General features: G+C 52.1%; 5 protein-coding genes across 5 annotated transcripts; 3 read left to right on the top strand and 2 right to left on the bottom strand.

The window, feature by feature from the left end:
- Window positions 1–5: 5 nt before the first annotated feature.
- Window positions 6–992, top strand: P174DRAFT_463342 (uncharacterized protein; the record flags this gene model as incomplete). The annotated part of the gene is made up of 1 exon (XM_024830251.1): window positions 6–992. One exon carries the CDS (start codon window positions 6–8, stop codon window positions 990–992), a length of 987 nt encoding a protein of 328 aa, XP_024679807.1.
- An 18-nt stretch (window positions 993–1,010) lies between these two features.
- P174DRAFT_285850 (isocitrate/isopropylmalate dehydrogenase family protein) lies at window positions 1,011–2,200 on the bottom strand. The gene has a single exon (XM_024821564.1). It carries the CDS (start codon window positions 2,081–2,083, stop codon window positions 1,028–1,030), a length of 1,056 nt encoding a protein of 351 aa, XP_024679806.1. The 5' UTR covers window positions 2,084–2,200; the 3' UTR covers window positions 1,011–1,027.
- Window positions 2,201–2,634: 434 nt separating this feature from the next.
- Window positions 2,635–5,841, top strand: P174DRAFT_444929 (Zn(II)2Cys6 transcription factor). The gene is made up of 6 exons (XM_024828209.1): window positions 2,635–3,006; window positions 3,096–3,394; window positions 3,444–3,555; window positions 3,611–4,290; window positions 4,355–4,620; window positions 4,683–5,841. Exons 1-6 carry the CDS (start codon window positions 3,001–3,003, stop codon window positions 5,603–5,605), a joined length of 2,286 nt encoding a protein of 761 aa, XP_024679805.1. The 5' UTR covers window positions 2,635–3,000; the 3' UTR covers window positions 5,606–5,841.
- Window positions 5,842–6,184: 343 nt separating this feature from the next.
- On the top strand, window positions 6,185–9,253 carry P174DRAFT_444928 (Kha1p). Its single transcript, XM_024828208.1, has 4 exons — window positions 6,185–6,396; window positions 6,444–6,860; window positions 6,910–7,572; window positions 7,625–9,253. The coding sequence occupies exons 1-4, from the start codon at window positions 6,274–6,276 to the stop codon at window positions 9,113–9,115; spliced, it is 2,694 nt and encodes an 897-aa protein (XP_024679804.1). The 5' UTR covers window positions 6,185–6,273; the 3' UTR covers window positions 9,116–9,253.
- P174DRAFT_444927 (MFS transporter) lies at window positions 9,254–10,983 on the bottom strand. Its single transcript, XM_024828207.1, has one exon. It carries the CDS (start codon window positions 10,962–10,964, stop codon window positions 9,315–9,317), a length of 1,650 nt encoding a protein of 549 aa, XP_024679803.1. The 5' UTR covers window positions 10,965–10,983; the 3' UTR covers window positions 9,254–9,314.
- Window positions 10,984–11,782: the final 799 nt, after the last annotated feature.

The following is an 11,782-nucleotide window of genomic DNA, read 5'->3' as shown; positions in this document are numbered from 1 at the left end:
TCAACATGGCGAGCGTATCCCTTCAAACAAAGACTTTTCCGAAAAAGCCCGTGCCACCCGGCGCGTGGGATACCCATCACCATATATTCGAACCCCACCGCTTCCCCTACGCTAAAGGTCGACACTTCACTCCTGCTCCCGCTACTCTGGAAGACCTACAGGCGTTTGAAAGCGCCATTGGAGTTGATCATGTATGCATCGCACATGGCCTCTCCTACGGCCCCGACTGCAGCTCCCTTCTCTACTACTTAGGCCTTTTTGGTGGCGAAGCAAGAGGAATCTGTGTGTTGGACTTAGAGAGCGTGACAGATGAGCTTCTGGACGAATACCACGCTGCGGGCGTGCGCTCAGTGAGACTGGATTTCAATCGGCATAAAGCGATGGACAATGTCGACGTCCAAGCCCAACTAATCGATGCCACATCCAAGCGACTGGCAGAATGGGGTAGCCACCGATGGAGTATTCAGATCCAGCAACCACATTTAGAGTTCTGGTCTCATCTACGCGAAGTAGTGCATAGGAGCTCGGTGCCGATCGTGGTAGACCATTTTGCCCTGGTCGCTGGAAGCAGCTACAGGGCCAATGATCATAGTACAAATATCCAGAACGAGTCATACCTAAGCGAAGCAGAACGCGTCGGACTGGAAACGCTCTGTGAAACACTCAGGAATGGCAAGCTGTGGATGAAGCTCTCTGCTCCCTACCGATGCTCAAACCTTGCGCCGGAGTATAATGACTTGCGATGGATTACAAGGCGTTTTGTCCAGTGTAACCCGCGACGCATGGTTTGGGGGAGTGATTGGCCTCACACACAGCGGCATAAGGACCGCGCGGGTAGGAGCACTACCAGCGTGGAGCCGTTTCTTAAAATTGATACCCGGGCCTGGATTGAGTCTCTGAGTCGATGGATGTCGGATGACGAGTGGCACCTGATGTGGGTGGACAACCCAGCATTGTTGTATGATTATCAATATTTGCAGAAGCAAGCATAGTTGTAATAGACAATAGACATATCTGCACCACACACTCACATATACCCTTGCAATCTTTTCACATTCACCGACACTGCATCTGCCACCTGATCCGTGGTCGCTGAACCTCCCAAGTCAGGTGTCAATGTTTGTCTCTCTTCTACGACTTGGGCTACGGCTAGCTTTATCGCCGCTGCTTCTTTCACGTAGTGGGCATGCTCCAGTAGCTCCGCGCCAGAAAGAATCAATGCTAGAGGATTCGCGGTGCCTGTGCCGGCTATATCTGGAGCTGCTCCATGCGTCGCTTCGAAGGTCGCAACATGATCGCCGATGTTTGCGCCGGGGGCCAGGCCGAGTGAGCCAGCCAGTCCAGCCGCCAGATCGGAGAAGATATCGCCATATTGATTGAGAGTTACCACTACGCTGAACCTCAAGGGGTCGCGGACGACAGCATAGCATGCCGCATCGATCATGATGTCATCGGCTTCGATGTCAGGGTAACGCTGTGCAACATCTCGGAATGTCCGCAAGAAGAGTCCATCGGTAGCATGGAGAACATTGGCCTTGTGGAGGCATGACACTTTCTTCCGGCCGTGATTCCGTGCATATTCAAAGGCGTACTCGGTGACCTTTTGCGACGCAGCGAGGGTAACCCGCTTGATAGCCTCCGCAGCGGTACCATCCTCCAGTTCCCGTTCCCAGCCAATGTATGTATCCTCTGTGATCTCGCGCATTATCACGAGATCCATCTTTTCGTGACGGCCAGAAATACCTTTGTATCCCCTAATAAAGCGAGGGTTCACGAAGAGCTTCAACTCCCGCCGGATCGCATTATTTATAGAGGGGTAGGTTGCCACGGAGCCGTCTGCCTGAGGGCAACTAATACGTCCTTCAAGCTTTTCGGCGAGTAAGGGAGCCTTGATGCAGAACTCAATGTTTTTCAGACACTCTATAACTTCAGATGGCAGGGGGTGTCCGTATAGCTCTCTAGCCTCATTTGCAACAGGGATAAATACCCATTCAGGTTGAACCCCTGTCGCTTCAATAACTCGCATAGTAGCCGCTGAGATTTCCGGGCCGATACCGTTGCCTTTAATCACGCCGATACGCATCGTGAACCAAGACTAAGGGTCGAAAAAAGGACTATAGGGTAATAAAGATGTGGATGATCCTATTCAGAGGAAGCAAGAACCTTACGATTTCCCGCCATCACTATAAATAAGTCAGGCTACCGGAATGGAAAAGTCTCTAAAAGGAAGCAAAGTGTTTCGGTTACCCAGCAGATTCCGGTACACGCACGTCATTATGGCAACACCCACAATGGTTTCGACAAATGCGATACTCTAATGCCTTGTCTCTTTAACTGCTTAATGGTTCGCCTCCGGTCGCCGTTTTGGTGGCATAGTGGCTGTTTGAATAGTTTCAAATACCAAATCTGGTGGAATTTGAAAGGAGTGATCGGCTTGGGGTACACTGCTTGGGGGTTGATCGGCTCGGTGGTAGATTATGTTAGCAGTATCAATCTGACTAAGCACGTTTCTGCTCCTCATATGTAGATGAATGCTCAGACTATTACCTCCCCAAGACTACCTATTCCCTCGCATCATAGTACCTTAACATAGGGACAAGGACATGAGACTTAATATGACCCGGACCCGAGTCGGAGCCGTGAGACCGCGGACCTGACCATACATTGACTTTATTGGCCCGCGGGTGAGCTGTAGCTGACAGATCAGAAAGGTACAGTAACTCAACTCTATTCATTATTGCTCAGAAGGATTGCCGTTCAAGATCTACAGTCTGTGCACAAGAGATTTTCCCTTTTCTATCCATAAGAACCCCCGCACACGTCATTATGACGTGGCCATCATGCCAGAACAGACCAGCACGAATCAATCAAAGATATGCGGAGCTCACCCCTACCCTAAGATGCCTTAGTACGGCCGGAGTTGCGTTCCGACCAACCAGTGCTTCGGCAGCTCCGTAGTCAGTGGCGGGGATTGATGGATGTCGCCAATGCTGACCTAATATGGCAGCAACAACAAAATAACAATCATGTTTTGCGGTCTGACCTCTGGCTCAACAGCTTCAGCCTTTAACAATTCTTGTTGATATGTTATGGAGTCTGAAGATGCACAAAGGATCGAGCAGTCGCGTTTTTCTGACCCAGCTGAGATTGTGCCAAATTCGTCGTTCAGTAACGCATCAACAGAGCAGCTACAATCTGAGGAAGTGCCCTCGGTGAAAGTTGCGATCCCACGACTCGCTCCTCCTAGAACCACCGGCAACCGGCGCATCAGGACGGCATGTGCGGCATGCAGGGAGCAAAAAGCCAAGTGTAGTGAACATCGGCCATGTCTTCGCTGCGTCAGTTTCGGCATCACTTGCACGTCGCTCGAAAGTAAACGCGAGAGTAGGGAAAGGTTAGTAGGAGACCTGGACAAGCTTGAACTCTGACTTAGAGTTATATAGGCAAATTGAAGAACTCGAGCAGCAGGTTGCCCTTTACGAAGAATTACTGCAGCACCTACGATCCAGAGTCGATGTTCAAGATGCGGAGCTTATTACAAGGACATTGCACAGAGTAAGTCAAACCCGTCTCTTTCCATTCGCCTTCTCGATTTGACAATTTTCAATAGAGGAGCTCGATCACTAGGCCTCCATCCCCCGATCCAGTCAGCGAGACACCTCCGACCCCTACTCAGGCTTCGTTTGCCGTGGACTACGTTGAGGAGGACTACCATCGGAATCAGCAACTGCATGCATTCGGCTATCTAGGGTCGCATTCCGAAATCTCATGGATACGTGATTTGAGGAAGGAAATAGATAGAGCTACTCCTTTGGCGGAGGCAAAGGCAGCTTCACCTGGCAACGGTTCCAAGGCACTGACCTCGGTAAGTTATTTTCTGGATGATCAGAATCTGTTAGTCGATCATGGTATTGCCCCCTATGATCGTCCTTCTCGTACTATTGGAGATAGACTTATACATCTCTATTTTGACGCGGTTCATCCCTCTTTTCCCATTGTCGGTAGGATTCCATTTATGCAGCAGTATGCATTATATTATTCCCGGCCAAATATGCGACCACCAGGCAGGTGGCTTGCGATTCTGAACTTAATATTTGCTCTGGGGGCCAAACTCCGACATCTTCTCTCAGAGCCGTTGATGGAAGGTACCGATGGGCCCTTGGAGTATTTTTCCCGGGCTCAGAAGCTCAATTTTACGAATGGCCAGATTTTTGATCACCCCAACCTGCAGCAGGTGCAAGCCGAAGGCTTGAGCGCGTTTTGGCTCATGTCAATGGGGCACGTCAATAGGTAAATATTCCACTCTCACTAGTTTATCATACATCCAGAATTTTGCATCTAATACGATCTGCAGGGCATGGAGAACCTGTGGTGTCTCCATGAGGTCCGCCATCGCTTTGGGGATTAATCTCCGCAGCGAGAGCAAGGACACGCCGAATTTCTCCAAGGAGCTGCGGTATCGCGTTTGGTGGTCCATCTACACGCTGGAGAATACCCTCTCTATCATGACTGGTCGTCCCACGAGCGCTGCAGATACGTTCTGCACCACACCTCTCCCTATCCCTTACGAAGAGGACCAATTCCATGGACCTATCGCATCACAACTTCTCTCGGACTACAGTGTCCGATATGGCTATATGCAAGCCTTCTCCTCGGCACGGCACAAATACCCCCCTCCCAAGTTTCCACAAAACCTGCACCGTCTGTAGGCCACTACCTGGCTTCGACCGTCAACGAAGCCGCACCTAGTAATTCTCTTTACTTTCTGTATTTCATTGACATAACGATGATTATGCGGCGAGCCATTGACGTGCTGTATGCGCCAGGCGGGTCTGGAGAACCCTGGCCGAAAGTCGGCGCAGCAATAGTGGACCTGGTAAGGGACGCAGACGAGTGGAGTAGCAGTCTTCCAGATGTATTCCAGTTTAGGCCGATGCAGAAGTCCAAGCTGTTTGAACGGCAGCGATGGAGCCTTGCCTTTCGCTTCTATAGCACCAAAATCACTATTTCTCGCCCTTCTCTCTGCCGCACCGATCGGCTTCGCCCCGGCCAGGTCCAAAATCCCCCACTGGATCAACGGAAGAACGCAAAGATATGCGTTGACTCGGCATGCGATATCCTGGATTTATTGCCGGACACGCCGGACGTGCTCTGGCTGGTCCACTTATCGCCCTGGTGGTGTATCATCCATTATCTGATGCAGTCTGCGACTGTCTTACTAATTGAGCTTGATTTCTGCGTCAAGTTCGACGTCGAAGAGGCCGCTAAAATCACTCTGATGGTGGAGAAAGCTATGGGGTGGCTTCTGGCAATGGCTGCAGATAATCTCGCTGCTCAACGAGCGTGGGAGGTGTGCCATAGCCTCTACTGCTGCATTTCCCTGACGCCTGTCGACAGCATGAATGTAACACCTTCCCTCTCTACTTCACCGGAACCACCGCGGAGCAATATCCTACGAGCGATGCGGGATGGGCTGGAACTTAATGTCGCTCTGTCGCAGAATATAGTTGTTCATCCCACGCTGCAAACGATGTATGATCAATTTGTGCCTCGTGAATCTAGTGGAACTATGTCTGATAATCCTGGCAATACCAATTATCAGTAGTCACCAGAAGCTTTGCGTGTATCTCATCATGTGTGTTTTGGCATATATATCGGGCATAACCGCAGCAGCCAATAGAAGCATGAAGACTAAGATGCGGTAGCATGATAAGATAAATGCCTGACGTCACTAGCAAGGAGTTGGGTCTGCTGGGCATATTCTGTGGGGAGCCCCAAGACGTGAGTGTGGCTTGGAGGAAGATGCCCGAATGACCATGGACCCTTGCAACAAACCAGAAGATGAAGCAAAAAGCCATGTATTGAACAGCGAAAACAAATAAAAATATAAAGGCTGAGACTAGACCTGTATGCATAGATTGTACGATTGATATTGAGGCTCAATTCAATTCTGCAGGGTTAATCTATCTTTATGTAGGTAGCTATGTGGTATAGATGAGACCCCCCCATGTTTTATCCCCGCGCCAAGAATAAGAGCTGCCTCAGGTTAACCACGTGGATCAGGTGCCAAGACGACCCGACACGGTCTAGAAGCTCCAGGCAATCACCAGGCATCCCCATCAACTGACATGGATCATCATTCTCTTATCTCGACCCTTTCCCTCTCATCGTTTCTCTCTTTTCTCTCCTCCATCCTCCTTCCATCAATTCGATTTCATCCAATTTGTCAGTGAATTCTGACTTCAGGCACTCCTAGTGCCACTCCCAACGGCTATGGCCACCACCACCTCGTCGATCGCCAGTTCCCCGACCGTCCCGCCGCAGGGTGGCATCCTCGAAGGTGGAAATCCGTCCCACTATGACCCCAAGAACCCCATTGTTATTTTCATCATTCAGGTCAGTATTCCATCATGATAAGCAGAGCTCAAAACTAAATCGACCAGGCTTCTATCATCATTATTCTATGTCGCCTGATTCACTGGCCGCTTTCCAAGCTCCGACAGCCGCGCGTGATTGCAGAGGTCATTGCTGGTATCGTCTTGGGTCCATCGATAATGGGACGGATTCCAGGGTTTACAGATGCAATCTTCCCTGCTGCATCTATTCCCAACCTGACTCTTGTCGCCAACCTGGGTCTCGTGCTTTTTCTGTTCCTCGTCGGCCTCGAGACCGACTTGCGTTTTCTCGTCAGTAACTGGCGCGTAGCGGCGAGTGTCTCCGCTGCGGGGATGATTCTGCCCTTTGGTTTGGGTTCCGCTATCTCGTATGGTCTCTATCACACCTTCCGAACGGAGCCTGGAATGGTTCATATTGATTTCGGCACTTATCTGCTTTTTATCGGCATTGCCATGGCGATCACGGTGAGCGTTATTGACATCCAACTAGTGATGACAGCTACTCATTCAACAGGCTTTCCCGGTCTTGTGCCGTATCTTGACCGAATTAAAACTCCTCGGTACAAATGTTGGTGTCATTGTACTGTCTGCCGGTGTAGGCAATGACGTTGTTGGCTGGATCTTACTCGCCCTTTGCGTCGCTCTTGTCAATGCAGGAAGCGGCATTACGGCCCTCTGGGTGTTACTCGTCGCAGCCGGCTATATCGCCTTTCTGGCCCTCGTATTCCGCCCATTGTTCATGCGCTTCCTTAACAAGACCGGAAGCTTGCAAAAAGGACCCAGTCAATCCGTTGTGACAATCACCATTCTCATAGCTCTGGCCTCGGCATTTTTCACTCAAATCATTGGAATACACGCTATCTTTGGAGGATTCATCGTTGGATTGTTATGTCCCCACGAGGGTGGTTTCGCTATCAAGTTGACCGAGAAGATTGAAGACTTGGTTGCTGTCCTGTTCCTTCCGTTATATTTCACTCTTTCTGGACTCTCCACCAATCTCGGTCTGCTCGATTCCGGTACCGTCTGGGGGTATGTCATCGGCGTTATTGCCATTGCCTTCCTCGCCAAGGTGGCAGGAGGCGCTCTAGCCTCGAGACTTTGTGGCCTGCTCTGGCGGGAGAGTTTCTCCATTGGCGTTTTGATGAGTTGCAAGGGCCTGGTTGAGCTGATTGTCTTGGTAAGTACTTTTTCTTACCTTTGTCCATCAATAGACAACTGACCCGCGATAGAACATTGGTCTTCAAGCGCGCATCCTTAACACCCGCACATTCACAATTTTCGTTGTCATGGCCCTCGTGACAACCTTTGCAACCACCCCTTTGACCAGCCTCTTGTATCCGAAATGGTATCAGATCAAGGTGGAGCGCTGGCGTCGTGGGGAAATCGACTGGAATGGACGTCCGCTCCAGGCCGATGGACGTCAGGACAGTGTTGCTGCTGCGAAAGAGCAGCTCAAAAGTGCACCGGTCCGCAAGATGCTCGTTTATCTGCGCCTGGACGGGCTTTCCAGCATTTGTACCTTGGCTGCACTGCTGGGCCCCAATCGACCCGCCACGCCGGAATCCCCAAAGCTGCATCCAACCAAGGTCAAGGAAGCTCTGTCATCTCCGGAACCAGCAGTGGAAGAGTGCGCCGAGACCGAAGTCCAGCCGGAGCCTGCGCTGCAAGTCCACGGCGTCCGGCTGATGGAACTCACGGATCGAGACTCTAGTGTCATGAAGGTCTCTGAAATTGACGAGTACACGCTGTGGGATCCTGTCATCAACACCTTCCGGGCTTTCGGTCAATGGCGCGATATTGCGATCATGGCTGGCGTATCCGTCGTTCCCGAGCATTCCTATGCGGACACCGTCGTGGGGATGGCTCGCGAAGAATCCGCGGATCTTCTGCTAGTCCCATGGAGTGAAACGGGTGGCATGAGCGACGTTCAATCTGGTCTTGGAATCGACGAGGCCAGTAGATTTGTCAACGGCCCCTACACCGACTTTGTATCGAGTGTGCTCTCTAATACGACGAGCAATGTGGGCGTCCTCGTCGAGAGGAACATATACAGCCGCAGCTCCGGCAAGCAGCGGCCACAACTCACCCGAAAAGCCAGCGCTCTGAGCATTCGCAGTTCCATCTGGGGCGGTACTACGGCCGCCCGGTCGCACCATATCGTGTTACCGTTCTTTGGCGGTGATGATGACCGTTTTGCCTTGAAATTCCTTCTTCAGCTCGCCCAAAACGACCAGGTCACGGCGACGGTGCTCCACATTGATGTCCTTTCCACCCCTTCAGCAAAATCCGTCTCCAACACCAAAGATTCCCAAGCGGAGAGCTCAACCGGCCCTTCGACAGTCACAACAACACAGCCCGAGAGCGACGGGACCTTCTTCGCCTCGATGCGAGATTCACTCCCGGATGAGTTCAAGTCTCGCGTCATCTTCACGCGTCTCACCCCCAAGGCAGACGAGAATGTGATTGAATTTACCATCAACGCCGTGAAAGAAGAAATGTCGCAGACAACACCCAAGGCGGGAAACATCGTCGTGGTGGGAAGACGGCATAACGGGCTGGACCAGACTTTGACCTTGGCAGCCGTTTCATCCCCGGACGAGGTCGGACCCGACGCCCGACAGGCCCTTGGTGCTGTTGGCCAGGCGCTGGTCCGGACTGAGAATAGAATCGTGGGTAACGTGCTTGTCCTTCAGGCAGGCATGACGAGCCTGCGGCGGTAAATAATGATCTATGGCACATATGAACTTTGATTTCACTTTGGGTCTTGTTGATATCACCGTATACGATCTGCAGAATCGCACTAAGTTGCCTTCGACTTTAGTATGTCGATCGGAATGCACATACACGGAGTCCTTAATTTAATCAAAGTAATCCTTCTACATTGTATTTCAAATAATCTGATCGAAACAGTATCACAACTCAAATCTCCTCTTCTTTCGACCCCGTAATGCGAGCCGCCAACTTCGACCTGGCCCTTAGCGTTGGCCCATACCAATAAAACACAAACGGGATAAACGTCAACAACGTCGCCACAACCGCCAACAACAACCCCGCATACTGACTTCCCACATTATGGAAAAACTGCGACGCGAAAAGTGGCGATACTGCACCAAGCGTATTCCGCATGAACCCCTGGCCCGCAATCGCCGAGCTGGAATTCTCCCCGTAGCAATCAGAGGTAAAACTGTAGCAGCTCTCGAAGATAAAGAAAATCCCGATAGTAATGAGTAACAGGGCAATCACCGGCGCAATCCAGTGTAGCTCCTTGTACTGTGTGAAGCTGTAGATGAATAAGCCTATAGGCAGCCAGATGGAGCCGAGCATTGCGCCGTAGAGGCGTGCTTCGGGTGTTGCCTCGCGGGCGGGATCAGCGACGATGGAGCGGTATTTTCTGATTTGGAGGAAGTTGAGCGCGAAGCCGAGGGTTGTGCCTATGCAGAGGGCGATATAGGGCAGGCCGGCTACGCCCTCGCTCCACCCCTTTTTCTCCTGGAAGGTGATGGGGATGACGGAGAGGAAGAGGAAGGTGAGGAACCAGGCGAAGGAGATCCACAGACCGAAGGCGAGGACGACGGGTTCGGTGACGAGCATATGGATTGCCTTCACAGAGGAACTGTGCAGCATTTCCTTGAGGCCGGGGGCCTCGAGGTCCTTCTGTGTGACGTAGCGGTCGTCGCCGGTGTGCTGGCGGAGGGTCTTTGCGCGTTTGGTGAGGGTGACGCTGCCGCGGGTTTCGCGGAGGCAGAGAGCAATAATAATGGCGAGGGGGATGTTGGCGAGACCCTGGATGCCTTCGATCCAGCGCCAGCCGAGGGTTTCGTCGATGAAGCCGGCGTAGATGGGGGCGCCGACGGTGCCGAGGATGGCGACGTAGGAGAAGGTGGCCATGGGGACGGCGCGCTGGTTGGGCGTGTACATGTCGCCGAAGGTGCCGCCGACGAGGATGGTGCCGACGCAGCCGAAGAGGCCGAGCAGGGCGCGGCAGACGATGATGGTGGCGATGTTCTGGCCGAGGGCGAGGCCGATGAACATGATTGTGAAGAGGACGTAGGCGCCGACGTAGACGACCCGGCGGCCGGCGAGTTCGCAGAAGGGGGCTAGGAAGAGCGGAGCCAGGGCGCAGGTAAAATTGAAGGTGAACAGGCCGAGCTGGCCTAGTTCGGAGGAGACGCCAAATTCTGCCGTCATGCGGGAAATGCCTGAGCTGTACGCTGTGGTTGCGAGACCGATGAACAGTGTCATCAGACATAGAAGAAGGGAGATGAACGCCTTGCGCTTGGCACTCCAGTTGAAGGGGTTTTCCTTGTCTCCCTCCGCAAAGTTAAGCACGATGTATTGGTTCCCGTTGTGATATATTGTCTCCGTCAGGGTGAGCGGCATGTCAACATCGACCTTTTGAATTGGACCATCGTTAGGAGCAAAGGCATGATCATCGTAGAGCTCTTGCAGGTACTTTCCCCCAGCAACATGACCACGCTGGCGCTGCTGAGTTTGAGGATGCGAATGGGCATTCTCGGCGTGAGACGCCTGGACAGGCTGGGACTTGTCGGTCTTGTCGGTCTTGTCCATGGCGGGGAGTATGGGGAGGTGTGGATGGTTTCCGTTGACTGCTTTCTGGGGGACAGCTTGTTTTAAATATGGAAGGCGAGTGTGCTTCGTCATCAAGCTGCATAAATCATGCGGTGAGTTGTTTCTAGAGTGACAGAGCTAGTCAATGCATGATTTGTGCTCCATAGTGCAACATCTCCGGCAGTAAATGGCCTGTCTCGGGAGGTTACGGAGTCCGGCCATGGCATCAGGTTTGTCTCCAACTGCATTCTCTCGGATGAGGCGTGATCTCTCCTTAGTGATGAGCACAGTCAGCAGACTACCGTACTCCAACTGCTGTGGGTCACTGAAGATTTTTCATCCATCTGTGTAAACTTCGGAGAAACTTGGCCTCGCTGCATCTCAGAGCGCTACGACCACCTCAGGCCATACAAAGTGTATACTCACGTCTCTTGAACTAGACAGTCAAGGACATTCCAACAGTAGAAAAGTAAAGCTCATTTCCATGATATAAAAGTATACAAAAGGATCCCAGTTGAAACCTGGCCCGCCAGGGCAACATCATAGTTTCGGAACTCGCCCGAGATCGACCCATCCGTGGGCCCATGACGATCCAAGCCTCCACACCGACCGAGAACAGGGACGAGTCACAAAGAGTGCTGCAACAGAAGCCGAGTCCGGGATCCCGAGTTATCTTGCTTACTAGTGACTACTCCGTATTCTCCATTCCGGCGGTGAGATCGAATGAGAGGCACCGGCCCGAGTCGGCATTCCTGCGCCTCACTGGTCTGATCCTTTCCGCCCTGCCGTTTGCCACCCCGTGGGTACACCGTACATCC

Source organism: Aspergillus novofumigatus, assembly GCF_002847465.1.
Source record: "Aspergillus novofumigatus IBT 16806 chromosome Unknown P174scaffold_7, whole genome shotgun sequence".
In the NCBI taxonomy this organism is placed as follows: Eukaryota; Fungi; Ascomycota; class Eurotiomycetes; order Eurotiales; family Aspergillaceae; genus Aspergillus; species Aspergillus novofumigatus.
The sequence above is the reverse complement of the archived record's forward strand: the minus strand, read 5'-3'. Positions and strand labels throughout refer to the sequence as shown.